At 36.1% G+C, this 12915-nt stretch overlaps 1 protein-coding gene across 2 annotated transcripts in view; it reads right to left on the reverse strand.

Annotated features, from left to right (window-relative positions):
- The window catches only part of LGR4 (leucine rich repeat containing G protein-coupled receptor 4), a 92185-nt gene that overhangs the window by 17493 nt on the left and 61777 nt on the right, over positions 1-12915 (reverse strand). The window contains exons 3-6 of one of the 2 annotated variants that reach the window (XM_081279378.1): positions 9925-9996; positions 8632-8703; positions 2300-2515; positions 1278-1349 (exon numbers count right to left, since the gene is read on the reverse strand). In XM_081279378.1, the coding sequence (XP_081135504.1) occupies positions 1278-1349; positions 2300-2515; positions 8632-8703; positions 9925-9996 (432 nt within the window). The remainder of the gene's footprint in view (positions 1-1277; positions 1350-2299; positions 2516-8631; positions 8704-9924; positions 9997-12915) is intronic. The other variant, XM_081279379.1, reaches the window with a different exon arrangement.

A 12915-nucleotide genomic window follows, 5' to 3' on the forward strand; every position in this document is an offset into this window, starting at 1 on the left:
CAAGGACTTAAGAGAAGAATAACCAGAAGGGCCAGGGTACATTGATTCACATTATTATTGTCCTTACGCAGGTTATAAATTATTTAAAATGTTATATTAATTAGTAGCAAGATAAACCATAGTAGTCTATAATAAAAGGTCTACTTCTTAGCATGTTTACATTTCAATTTCTCTTAACATAAAGAGCAGGAAGGCATGATTCACATGGTTGATTGCAGGATGAGAGCAAAATAAAATTCAAAGCCCAGCTCCTTGGAGAACTATTTTGTTTTCCTTCACAGAAGGAAAATAGCAAGTAAAAATTAAACTAACTGGGAAGAAGAGATTTAATTTTAATAATTTGAATAGCACACATGGTCTACACATTATCCTTTCTGTCACACCAAAAATTACACTTAGCAAAGGAGGCTTGAATTTGGATCTATCTTCTTGAGAATGCTGAACTTTAAAATATACATTGATGTCTTATCTTTTCAATGTTTAGAGAATAAGGTGGATTAATAGGATCCTGTAAGATTTGAAGTCTTCTCAGCCACTGACACTTAACCAGAAATTCTGGTTAAACAAAACACTACAAACCTAAACATTTCAATCAGGCTTCACTCGCCCATCCAATTGAGATATTTTCTGAATCAATTTACTACATCACAATGACAAATATTATGTTATCTGTGAATAGGAAATAAATGTACTCATATATACAAAAATAAACATTCTACTCTCAATTACAGACAGCGGCACAACGTCTGTTAGATAAGTAGTGGTATGATGCACAGCTAAAACAGGCACAGTCCTGAACACTACAGCTAGTGGAAACAACAAGACTATGGTATGCAAAATACAAAACCTTAACTTGTTACACTGTAGTATGTGAAAGCAGATACAATATTCAAATCCACTGTAAACAACTAGCAAGGCAACTGAGATTCTGGGGAAAAACAACAACAAAACTATCTAGAATTCATTTTAGAAGCCTCAGAGTTCCAAAACCATCATAAATTTAACAAAATCAACATTTTTGGAAAGATAGAAATCTCTCCATATCGAGCTGCTTTTAATACATATTTTGGGAGTAGAGGCATGAAGTACACATGTAATTATACTTTTAATCATAAATGTAGATTCATAACCAGGTTATTTGATGGCAAGAATTTAGTCATGTATTAAAACAAATTGATAATGGATTGACTCAAGAACAGCATCTTTTTTCTGTAGTGAAACATATAATTGCACTGTTGATATCACAGTGTGACTCCCCAATAAGCGAATATACTTACAAGGTCTCCAGGTTATCTAGTCCATCAAAACAGTGTTGACTCAAGCTTTTAATTTTATTGTTATGAAGATGCCTATAGAAAAAAAAAGCATCAAAATGACTTTCACATCTCCCAATAGCAACTATTATAACTGTTTCATAAGTCTAAATTGGGATGACTTAAAGGAATCGTATAGCTAAATATTTCAACACTTGTCTATGGGAAACATAATTGTTTATGTATCTTTTTATCTACATTGCATGTATTCACTGAACACAGAACACCAATAGAAAAGGAAAATGTCTCTAATGGAAAAATGATACACATACTAAATATTATTTAATATCAACATCGAAATAACAGTCTTGATTAGCTCAATTTGCAGGAAGCAAATTTTGATGATATGGAAGAAGCATATAAGTTTATATCAGTGAGGTCTGTAAACAGACTTTTTTTTTAAATACCACTTTATTATATCTGAGTATTCAAAGATTAAAAACACAGAAAATCACATACTCTATGAATAGAAAAGCTGGGAAAATATGAAATAACCTTGGAACTTATTTCTGTAACATCATATAATGATTTCACTTCTTTTAAGAAGAATAACTAAATTCACTTTGGGGACACAAACAAAAGCTGTATGAGTGTTTGCTAAGTGACCTAATACAAAGGACCATTTCTATCAGGAACATTCAACAGCCATTACCAGATATTAATACTCTGAATTCTCCTATTTTATATTTCAGAAAGTCATCACCTTTTAACAAAACAGCAGCTGGTCCAAACACTGACTATTCAGAAGCAGAATCCGTGAATACTTTCATAATAACTTTTCACAAGAAACTTGTTTTGAAATTAACAAAACATATGGTATTAAAAGGAATGAACAGGGCTGGGGCTACAGCTCAATGGCAGAGCATTTGCCCAGCATGTGTGAGGCACTGGGTTCAATTCTTAGCACCACATGAAAATAAACAAATAAAATAAAAGCATTATGTCCATTTACAACTACAAAAAAAAAAAAAAGGATGAATACTTACAGAACCACCAAGCTTGACAGGTTGGTAAAGGCAAAGTCAGGGATGCTGGAGATTCTGTTGAGGGCCAAGGTCAGCGCCTGCAGGGTGGGCAGGTTGCTGAGGGGACGCACGGGTACCTCTGTCAAGCTGTTGTCATCTAGCCACAGATGCCGTAACTGAACAAGTCCTTCAAAACTGTCCTCGGGGACTGAGGTAATATGGTTGGCATCTAAACGCCTGATAGAAACAAACAACCACCACGTTCAATAACAAATTCTAGTGAAATGGAGTTGATCTGATTCAGACAATTCTCAGAGCTTTCAAAATGAAAAGGAGTAATCAAAATGACCAAAGACATAAAATCCCTTACTTCTTCACTGTCACTAGAAGACCTCAAGAGAATCTGATACCTTTTCCAAGACCATGTATAAAAGTCAGTTCTTTCCCTTTCTTGGTGAGAGAGTGATGTATCCAAATGGAAATGTTTCAATTCTCTTTGGCTAAGAAGTCACTTTTTAAGAGAAAGATATACTTTGAAAAAGAAAGAAAGAAAACTCTCACATGCTCAAGTTGGAACTTGAATTTCAGAGTATACAATATCAAGATACAGGAAACAAAGAATAAAAACTAAGCTAGCAAATAAATTACTTTACATTCAATGCTACATTGTAAATAATATTATAAAGTTTAGTTGCTACTCTGATTTGGGATCAAAGGGGAAAAATTAGAAAATATTTATAATTTTTTAAATAGCAATAAACCACCTCAACAGATTCTCTATTACCCTTACTTATTACCACCAGACAAGTTAAAAATGTGTCACATTTTAGGAAAGCAACTTCTCTTCTTCTCTTAGCACTAAATCCTTTTGAAAAATTAGTTTGCCAAAATTAACAGTTACTTTATAAAAGGTCAAATTGTCCACAGGAAAAAATTAAGCAGCTCTTCTCCAATTGATGTTACTATGACTTTAAAACTTCAGTTTTTCCAAAAATTTTGGAATTAAGGAACACCTTACTAATAGGATTACTCAAAATTAAGTCCCCATCTGTAAATTTCTGGAAAGTAGGTCCTAAGTGGTGTTGTTGGCACAACCAGCTATAATTGGTGGAATAATCACTTTTCAACAAAAAAACAACCTGATATTAATATGATGAGGGACAGTCTGTGCCAGGCAGATCACAACTTTCCTCACAAATCCCTTGTTGATGTTCATCACTTACATTCATGCTTCACAGCTTTGGATTTTTCTGTCAAAATTAGAGAACAGAAAAAACTGATAAAAACTCAAACTGACAGTATATTTCTAAAAAGATGGAGACTGGCAACTGAAATTATAAATTCCAAGTTTTAGAGAGGTTTTTTGTGTCTCCTGTTGTCATCCTACTCCAACTTCACTTCCTACCATAATTGTCCCTTTTTCCTGTGGTCAATTCTGGGATCCTGCACCCTACTACTGCCCTAAACCCCAGATTCATTCTCTCTCCCAGAGGTAGGAAGTAGCAGGAATTAGTAATCACTGATCCTGGTGAGTATCTGAAAGACACTTTCCTTCTGACAGAGTCAAGAGAACTAAAGAGCACTAGAAGGGGGGGGGGGGTGGTGGCATAGGAAACTGAGTAGCTGCCTTAAGAATCTGTCTAGCAACAAAGATTTTTAGACTGGTATATTCCTTGGGCTTTCTAGAACTTAGCCCTGAAAAGGAACCCGTATCCTCTATATAACAGACTGCCAAAGTAATGGTTATGGAGATACGTTTTAATGAATAGATAGGAATGTGTTCAAACACACTGATATAATTTGCAACCTCCTGGCAGCTTCCATTCTTAAGAAGAGACACTAAATATATAATCACACAAATTAACCATATAATGTAACTAAATTATACTTGTAGCTAATTTGATTATCTGCAACTCAACATATTTAAATTGAGCATCTTGTTAGACACACAGGATAAAATGGTGAACACATAGGCCAGAGGCCTGTCCCCATGAGACCAACAAGGAGTGTTTACCAAGTGCCATGAAATAAACAGGGAACAGAGATAAAGATGGGTGGATGCTAATGGGGAGAGAAGCTACTAAAAATGTACTTTGTCAGACTAGGGTTGTGGCTCAGTGGCAGAGTACTTGCCTAGCACATGTGAGACACTTGGTTCATCTACAACTTAAAAAAATAAAATAAAAGTACTTTGTCAGGAAAAGCATCTTTAAGAGACCTAAAAAACACACAAAAACAAGTGGAAGCAGGAACTGGCATGGAGAATATTAGGTAAAAGGCAAAGGCAGAAACCAGCTTGGTGAGATCCAGTAACTCCCAGGTCAAAGAGATTAGAGGCAGGAACAAGGGAGTAGAGAGCCTGGTGGGACAGTGCTGGGGACACAAGTAGGTTCCAGATTATGCAGGTCCTTATAGGTCAGGCAAGGGGATTGGACTGTCTTTTAATTACAATATTTTAGTGTTATAGCAGTTTAAAAATTTAAATTGCTTATTTTAATCATATTGATGATAATACATATATGTATACACACACACACACACACACACACACACACACACACATAGTCCTATCAGTAAAACAATAAGCAAAGTACCCCAAAATACATACATTAAAGTCCAAGAAATTAAGTCTTTTCTATAAAAGTGTTTCATTAAGATATGGTAAAACACTCTAATAAAGAAAGTTGTCCATACCTTTCTAACATAAATCCAGTATTATATACACTATGCTTCCTGTGAATTCTGTGCCATACCATCAAAGAAAAGGGATAGCTTTAACTTATAATAAGATAATGAAGTGAATTTTGAGCAAAGATAGAGATGACACTATTTTTGGTGGGGGGAAGAGGTTACTGGGGATTGAACTCAGGGGCACTTGCCCCCTGAGCCACATCCCCAGTACTATTTCTATTTTATTTAGAGACAGGGTCCCACTAAATTGGTTAGGGCCTCACTAAATTGCCAAGGCTGGCTTTGAACCCAAGATCCTCCTGCCTCAGCCTCCAGAGTGGTTGGGATTACAGGTGTGTACCACCACATCCAGCTGAGATGACACTATTTTCTATACAAAATAATAACACAACAATAAGAAAAAAGACACAGTTTCCCATGTATCAAAAATTTTCCCAAACTGTAAACTTGCACATAAGTTAAAATAAAAAATGATGGAAAAACTTAAATAAGAAAAAGGATTTGTGGAAATGATTCAAAAGGTTAATACATGCACTTCAATTCACATGTGGGCATTGGAGACACACCCATAAATGTTAAGAGCCCATGTTTACACTGAGATCAATGCTTCAGAGAAAAACTGTCTTGGAATCCTGGCTTGGTACCAATGACCTGCACTATTAATATTCATCCTAACAGACCAAAATAATATTATAATCAATTCCTTTAGAAGGTGCTAAATAGCATTATATCTCATAAACTGGAGATATTACAGGAGCTTTTTTAGTGTATTCTACTACTCACACTCTATACAGTAAGAGACAACTATTACTTTTAAGTACAATTTTATTATGAGAAGGATGACATGGTATTAACTCTGACTTATTTTTATCTGGAAAATGTGTTCCTATTCCCTATTCTCAAAAGCCTATTTTACATTTCAAACAAACATTTAAAAAAAATCTTGTCTTGGGCTGTGGCTGTGGCTCAGTGGTAGCACACTTGCCTGGCATATGTGAGACATTGGGTTCAATTCCCAGTACCATGTATAAATAAATAAAGGTCTATCAACAACTAAAAAAATCATTAAAAAAAATCTTGTCTCAGATGAAATTACGGTAAAAAAAATCCTATATGCATATATTTAGGTTGAAAGTCTATGTTATCAATAAATCCTGTGTAATCAAAGGTTTCTTTTTCTCTCTACTTCTAACTTAACAATAATTTAAATATAGTTTAAAACACTTTAAAATTATTAAGGAAAATACAAGAAATTTAATCTTTGAGATGCTTTAATATTCAATATAAATGTGACCTAATATAAAGAAAAACTTCTGGTGGAACTAATTCTGATATGTCATTTTAATATCCTGTTCAGGTAATTCTATAGCTATGTGGCTTTAGTATAGCTGTTATGCTATCTTTTTATTAATACCAACAATTCACTATCAGATTTTATAGAAATCACAAGCACATAGCTTGTATCAAACCGCTTCTGTTGGATTTCAACCCCTAATGAACTTTGTTCTTTTTAAGCACTATTCAAATCCACAAGGAAATCTTTCATGTAATTCAGGTCTGAAGATCAGATTTTCAAACTGACTCAAGTGCTGATAAGATGGTTTTACACCACAAGAGAATTTCAATTATATCTAACTTGACCACTGTGACCACTATGCTAACAAGTCCACGAACACTTCCTTCTTATATAAAATAGTACTGACACATAGCAGTAGCTCCTTCAGTTTCTACCACACATGAAAACATACTGGTGCCTTTAATAACAAAAAGTTTGTTTTGAGTCCACTCCTTACCTCCATTGCAACTTTGGAGATTATTTTATTTTGGGGTACTAGGACCTTGCTAAGTTGCTAAAGTTGGCCTTGAACTTTGATTGTCCTGCCTCAGCCTCCTAAGGCACTGGGATTACAGGCATGTACCACTGGCTGGAAAGGAGATAATTTAAACTAAGCAAGCCACTCAATAAATGATGAGCACATTATGCTGTTTTAAAATGTTGTTTTAAATGGGGAAACCTATGTTTTCTGTGGAAAAATAACACTTTAAGTCATCTATATTATTAATAAATGTCACATACATTTTAATATACTTACTGGTCATTAATTAGAATCTATTTGTATGTTTTCAGTTTCAGTGGGATTTTTTTGGTTTTGTTTTGGTAATTTTTCTGTTCCAAAATGGAAAATGAGATTTTAGTTCTATTTTTGCTTTCAAATTAGATCAAATACTGAGAATTGGATCATTTAAGTATTGGGAAATTATAATTCCATGCAAAGTTTTCAAATAAAATGAATTTAAGGAGCCAGGCACAGTGGTACATGCCATAATCCCAGCAGCCTGCGAGGCTGAGGCAGGAGGATCACACATTCAAAGCCAGTCTCATCTCAGCAAGGGCGAGGCTCCTCTATAAATAAAATACAAAAAAAAAAAAAATAGTGTGTGGGGTGGGGGGCGGATGGCTGGGGATGTGGTTCAGTGGTTGAGTGACCCTGAGTTCAAACCTCAGTACTCCAACCCCCAATGAATTTTTAAAAGCAAAGGAAAACAAAAACTATTTAAAATGCTTAAATTCAGGTCTGTGGGAGATCAGATAGCTCCCTCTCTGTATATCTGCCTGAGGTAAAAGAGAGCATAGACTCAGCAAAATACTTATTTTGTAAAGAAACTCACTTTAAGAGTCCATTTGGAACTTACCCTCTTGCCTTTTTTTGTAAAGTGAACTACTTAATATACTCTATCTTAAACTTCTATTTGAACTAGAAATTACATGGCCAATACCTTGGATATTCCTTGTTTATGACAGATACTATTTAAAGTTTAACTTTTACAACATATATTTTATTAGTAGATATTTTTATTTTCATATTCACCTCCCATTATTAGCTACTAGAATATCTCAAAAGTTCATATTAATTAGAATTCTGAAACAGGTTTTTCTGGTTTTGAACCCCTACTCCATCCCTAAAAGCTATGTGATGCTGGACAAGTTATTTAAAGTTCTCCCTATAGTCATTTGCTCATTACTGGTCATGCAAGAGAAGCACTTACAATTTATATAAAAAATTAATGTTTTATGTATAAAGAATGAAAAAAATAACAAAGTGCTATTTGAAAACGCTTTTAAAATTTGTACCTGTACAAGGAGAAACAAGACTTAAAACCTAGAGCATGCCACATAAACACTGAACTTTTTTTTTTTTTTTTTCAAAAAAGAAAAACCTGGAAAGGAGGCAGCTCAGGCAATTAAGTGACACCAACATGGATTTGGTATGTTCACAGGAAGGAACTATGATTAATTTGTTCTGATGATCATTACCACCTGGAACAGAAATGTCACTGTGACTATCAGGGTACAAAACACTAGACACACTTAATTCTGGTTCCAAAGAGATGCGACCACTAGCCATGCACACAGTTCATGGAAGGACACCCAGTAGCTTTCTCTCAGCCTCTGTGAGAAGAAAGGAGGTAAACCACACCACCTCCTTTTCCCTCACCAAGGATGTTATAAAAACATCATAACAGCAACTGGTCATACCCATTTTTATCCCAGAGGAGAGGATAAATCTCCCCTTTCCTTGGGATTCCAGTTCTTCACACATTTAACAACCAGAGTGGTTTCCTAATAATTCAGGAATGCAGAAAACCAAAATATTACTTACAAAGACTGCAAAGCACTCAGTCCTCGAATGGCTTCACTAGGTACTGTTTTCAACTGGTTATTCTGGAGAGTTCTGGAAGAAAATCTTTAGTTAGTGATGAGAAAAATTGGAGCCATTTTTTTTCTCAAAAATATTTCCAACGGCACCAAATGGAGCAGGGTGGAGGTAGAAAGCACCCAGTATAAGAGAAGTGCAAAATTTCAAGAGGCATTTGTTGTAAAGCCAGAAATGAAACTTAATGCTGCTATTCCAAGCCACCTCCTAATGTAGTCCTGCAGGGTAATCCACATTTCCAGGGTTTTTTTTTTTTTTTTTTCCTTTCTGATAATAAAGGCACCCTACTTAATGTTCATCATCCTAGGTATGGTTAATGTTAATTGGGAGGTATAACAAGTTAATTGGGAGGTGTAATAAGCAAACCCAATGGTATCCCTAATGCCTTTCAAACTGGAATAAAGCAGAGCCCAGAGACATGAGCATTAGGAAAAGCCTATTTTGCCAGAAGAGGAGCAAAACCTGATATAGGGACTACCAAAGATGTTATCAGTGCCATAGGGGTCAGGCAGAAATAGAGCCTTAATCAGGGCCTGGAGATCAGAGGCATTTATCCATACTGAAAACAAAATCCTTTTTAATTTTTGCCTAAAACCATTCCTGTCACATGAATAAAATGACTGCCTGACATGAATCATAACCACAGAAGAGAGGAGAGAAAGGACCCACCTATCTCACAGGACCAGGGGCCTGGTGACCTTGACCAGCAAGGTTGTAGGGAAAATGGGAGAAGTGGGGGTAGTCAGTTCACCTGTTTCTCAATCTGCCATACTCCAAGCTACTGACCACTATAAGGAATTTATTTCCTAATCCCTTCCTGGCTCAATAAATCATGGGTATCTCAACTCCTTCAGCTCTAAAATGATTTTAACATTTGAAGTTCTTATAAATCCCTTTCCCTTTAAGGTTGGCTAATTCAGAAATCTTGTAGCTATAAAATAAGTAGAAATGAAGCCTATCCATAAATTTTGATTCAATACATTAGCAACACAAAAAGTCAAATATTCAACTGTAATATACTAGAGGTCAGAATACCTATTGTTTGGAGTTTTAACTTTCGTTATCTAGACTCAAACTTGCCTAAATCAATCTCTAGCCTCCCATACTAACCATTGGCCACTCCTTAAATCTTTTAATCCTGAACTAAAAGAAACTGTGCTTAACCTAGCTCCAAGCATGTTGACTATGCAGAAAGAAAATACACAGCCAGCTGTGAAACTCTAAAATTGCATTACTTACAGAACTTTGAGTTCTTTCAACCCAGACAAGGCCTTTGGGTGGATAAAAGAAAGGTCGTTGCCAGCCAATTGTCTAGAAAAAAAAAAGTAGCAAAAGAAAAAAAATAGTAATTCAGACTTAAAATTCAGAAACCACAATAACCTAATCTGCGATTAAAGTTCTATGTTAAACATTTCTCAAGTCATCTGACATTAAACATGGACTTAAACCTTTGCTAAAATGATCCCAAGATTCTTCCAATGAGATGAGTGTCTCTAGAATTCTTTTTTTAAACTTCCAATGCAATAATTTAAGCAGGCACATTTTTATTCTGGTGAGGTCAAGCAAGCCAAAACACATTAAGCCAAATTAAGTTTGCTATTCACGGTCACTCTCTGCAGCTCACAGTGTTTTCCAAGGGCCTCATAAATACAGACTACTAGTCAGCAGGCAGTAGTGTTTATACAGATCAGAGCAAACCAGTCTGTCAAGGAAGAATGCCTTCAGGAGGCAAAGTCAGCCTGTTATCTCAGCATAACGAAGGAGCAGGTTCTGTGCAAAATGTGAGATTGTTGGAAGCTTGGCTTTCCAAATAAAGGCTTATATGTATATTTTTCAAGTAAATATTTTCTTAAAAAATTTTTTTGAAATGGCAAATTTCAGTGGAGGTAAGGGTAGAGTAAGGAAAGACAGGAATTCTTTGGGTCCTTTTGTAAGAAATCTGAGCACATAATTCACAGAGACTCACTTTTCCTCTCATTGCCACAGACAGAGAAATAGGAAGAAAAGTTGAACAGAAGGCCTTAGGAAGAAAATGCTAGAAACAGTGCAGCAACTCACTTAAGTCACTTATAAAGAGGTTAAATGAAGAAAATGGTTTCCAAGCATGTACTTAAAAGGGATAGTTGAATGTCCCTATAATCAAAAATAGGATTCTCAGTTTCTTAGTTCTGTCAGGATAGTTTCTCAAACAGGTAGATTGAGTAACAGCAACTTTAAGCAACTTAAAAAAAAAAAAAAAAAACTCTCTCCTTTCATATCTTGGGACCACACAGTCACGAAGTACTCCTTTAAAATCCCTCCTTTGGGCAGGGCATGATAATGCCTGCCTGTAATCCCCACTACTTGGGAGGCTGAGGCAGGAGAATTGCAAATTCGAGGCCAGGCATACAACATCCTCTCCTTAGACTTCAGGTTCCCTTTTCCAATCTGTTGCACTCACACACCCTTTTACTACGAACCCAAGGAAGGATCCTCTGCCAGTCCTAAAACTTGAAGTGGATGAAGTCTGAAACTCTCTTTGTCTTGAAGCTTTTACCCAGTAAAAACGCAAATAGCCTCAGGAAGGATAAAAACTGCTTTTTCCCTAGCATTAACAAAGTCGTTGGCATAGATGTATATACTGAAGATGGGAGATGGAGTGAAGCAACTTAGAAATCAAAAATGTAAACATGCTGAATGATTTCTTCAAGACCAAGGATAACAATGCCGAATTCTCAGGCAACACTGCAAGTTAAGCACAGGGTTCACTACCTAGACTCACCATGCACTTTGTTTCTCATAGGACATTCTAGCATCTGAGTGCTATACTTCATACCCTCATACCAGTGTGTGTGTGTGTAAGAATACTAATTATACAGAGTGGTAAATTTCACTGTGGCATATTCATACATGTCTGTCACACAGTTTGATCAGTTTTGCTCCCCAATACCTTTCAAGGCTTCTCATAATTGAGGTTTCACAATGCGTTTCTTCATACCATCTGCCATGTTAATGAAATTAAAAAGGAGAGTGGGCCCAAGGAATCAGCAGATAAAGTCAGTTAGCCTTCCTAAGTGACAAAAACCTTCCTCAATTTGCAAACATAAGCAAAACTTGAACTATTTCTTGTAAATGCCTACATTAAAACAAAACAAAACAAAACAAACAAAACCCCAAAAAACAGTCCTAAAGTCCAATCAATCAAGAGCAGCCAACAAACTTATAAGGCAACTGCCTAACCAAAATCCACCAAATATTTTCTTTTGTTCAGTAAAATCTTTTCCCTGGCATTCTCTTTGGAAAGTTATGGAGCCACTTCTGGTTTGCAGCTGCCCAATTCATGAATTATTGTTTGCTCAAACTCTTAAAAGTTTTACTCTGCCTCAGTTGACTTTTTTTTTGGGGGGTGGACCAGGGATTAAACTCAGAGGCACTCGACCACTGAGCCACATCCCCAGCCCTATTTTATATTTTATATAGAGACAGGGTCTCACTGAGTTGTTTGGTGCCTCGCTTTTGCTGAGGCTAGCTTTGAACTAGTGATTCTCCTGCTTCAGCTTCCAGAGCCACTAGGATTACAGGTATGTACCATTGAGCCCGGCTTCAGTTGACTTTTTAAAAAGTCTCTTGGCCTTGTATCTCCCAGAGTTCATTGTATATAAAACAAGAGATTGAAGAAACCGTTCAGTGCTTCCATGTAAAAAGTTCTCCTTGGCAAATCCTTTTGGTTCTAAACCAGCCAGCTTTACCTCTATACCTCTTAACGACTTCACCTAGCAACTTCAATTTTCACCCTTAAATCCCCAACTGCAATGCTACTTTCCTTGAAAATGTCAGTTCTTACAAGCATGCCTTATTTGTAAGTACTTAGGAGTGCATAAATGAACTCGGTGGTAGGCTACTTTCTACTGGTTGTTCCTTGCATATACTAGTCTTGCAGGCCAAGTATAAAGGCTTCCATGAACAGGGCAAGGATCTCACACATTTGGTACACCCATCAATGTCAACTCATCAGCAAAAACCACTTTCTCAGAAGTTCCTCCTAGAAAATGTTCACTATGTTAATGCCATAGAATCCTGCAGTCTACCTTGCTGCATGCCCAGTACAAGCATTCTCAAGATTTCTACACCCCAAGCTCACTCATCAAATTCAAATGATAATGCTTCCAGCTATAACACAGAGATCTCATTTTAAAAGACCAAATCACAACATAAGGGGCTTAGGAGGCAGTAGTCATCTTCTCTCAGGGC

Source organism: Spermophilus citellus (genome assembly GCF_964194105.1).
Source record: "Spermophilus citellus genome assembly, chromosome: 2".
Classification (NCBI taxonomy): Eukaryota; Metazoa; Chordata; class Mammalia; order Rodentia; family Sciuridae; genus Spermophilus; species Spermophilus citellus.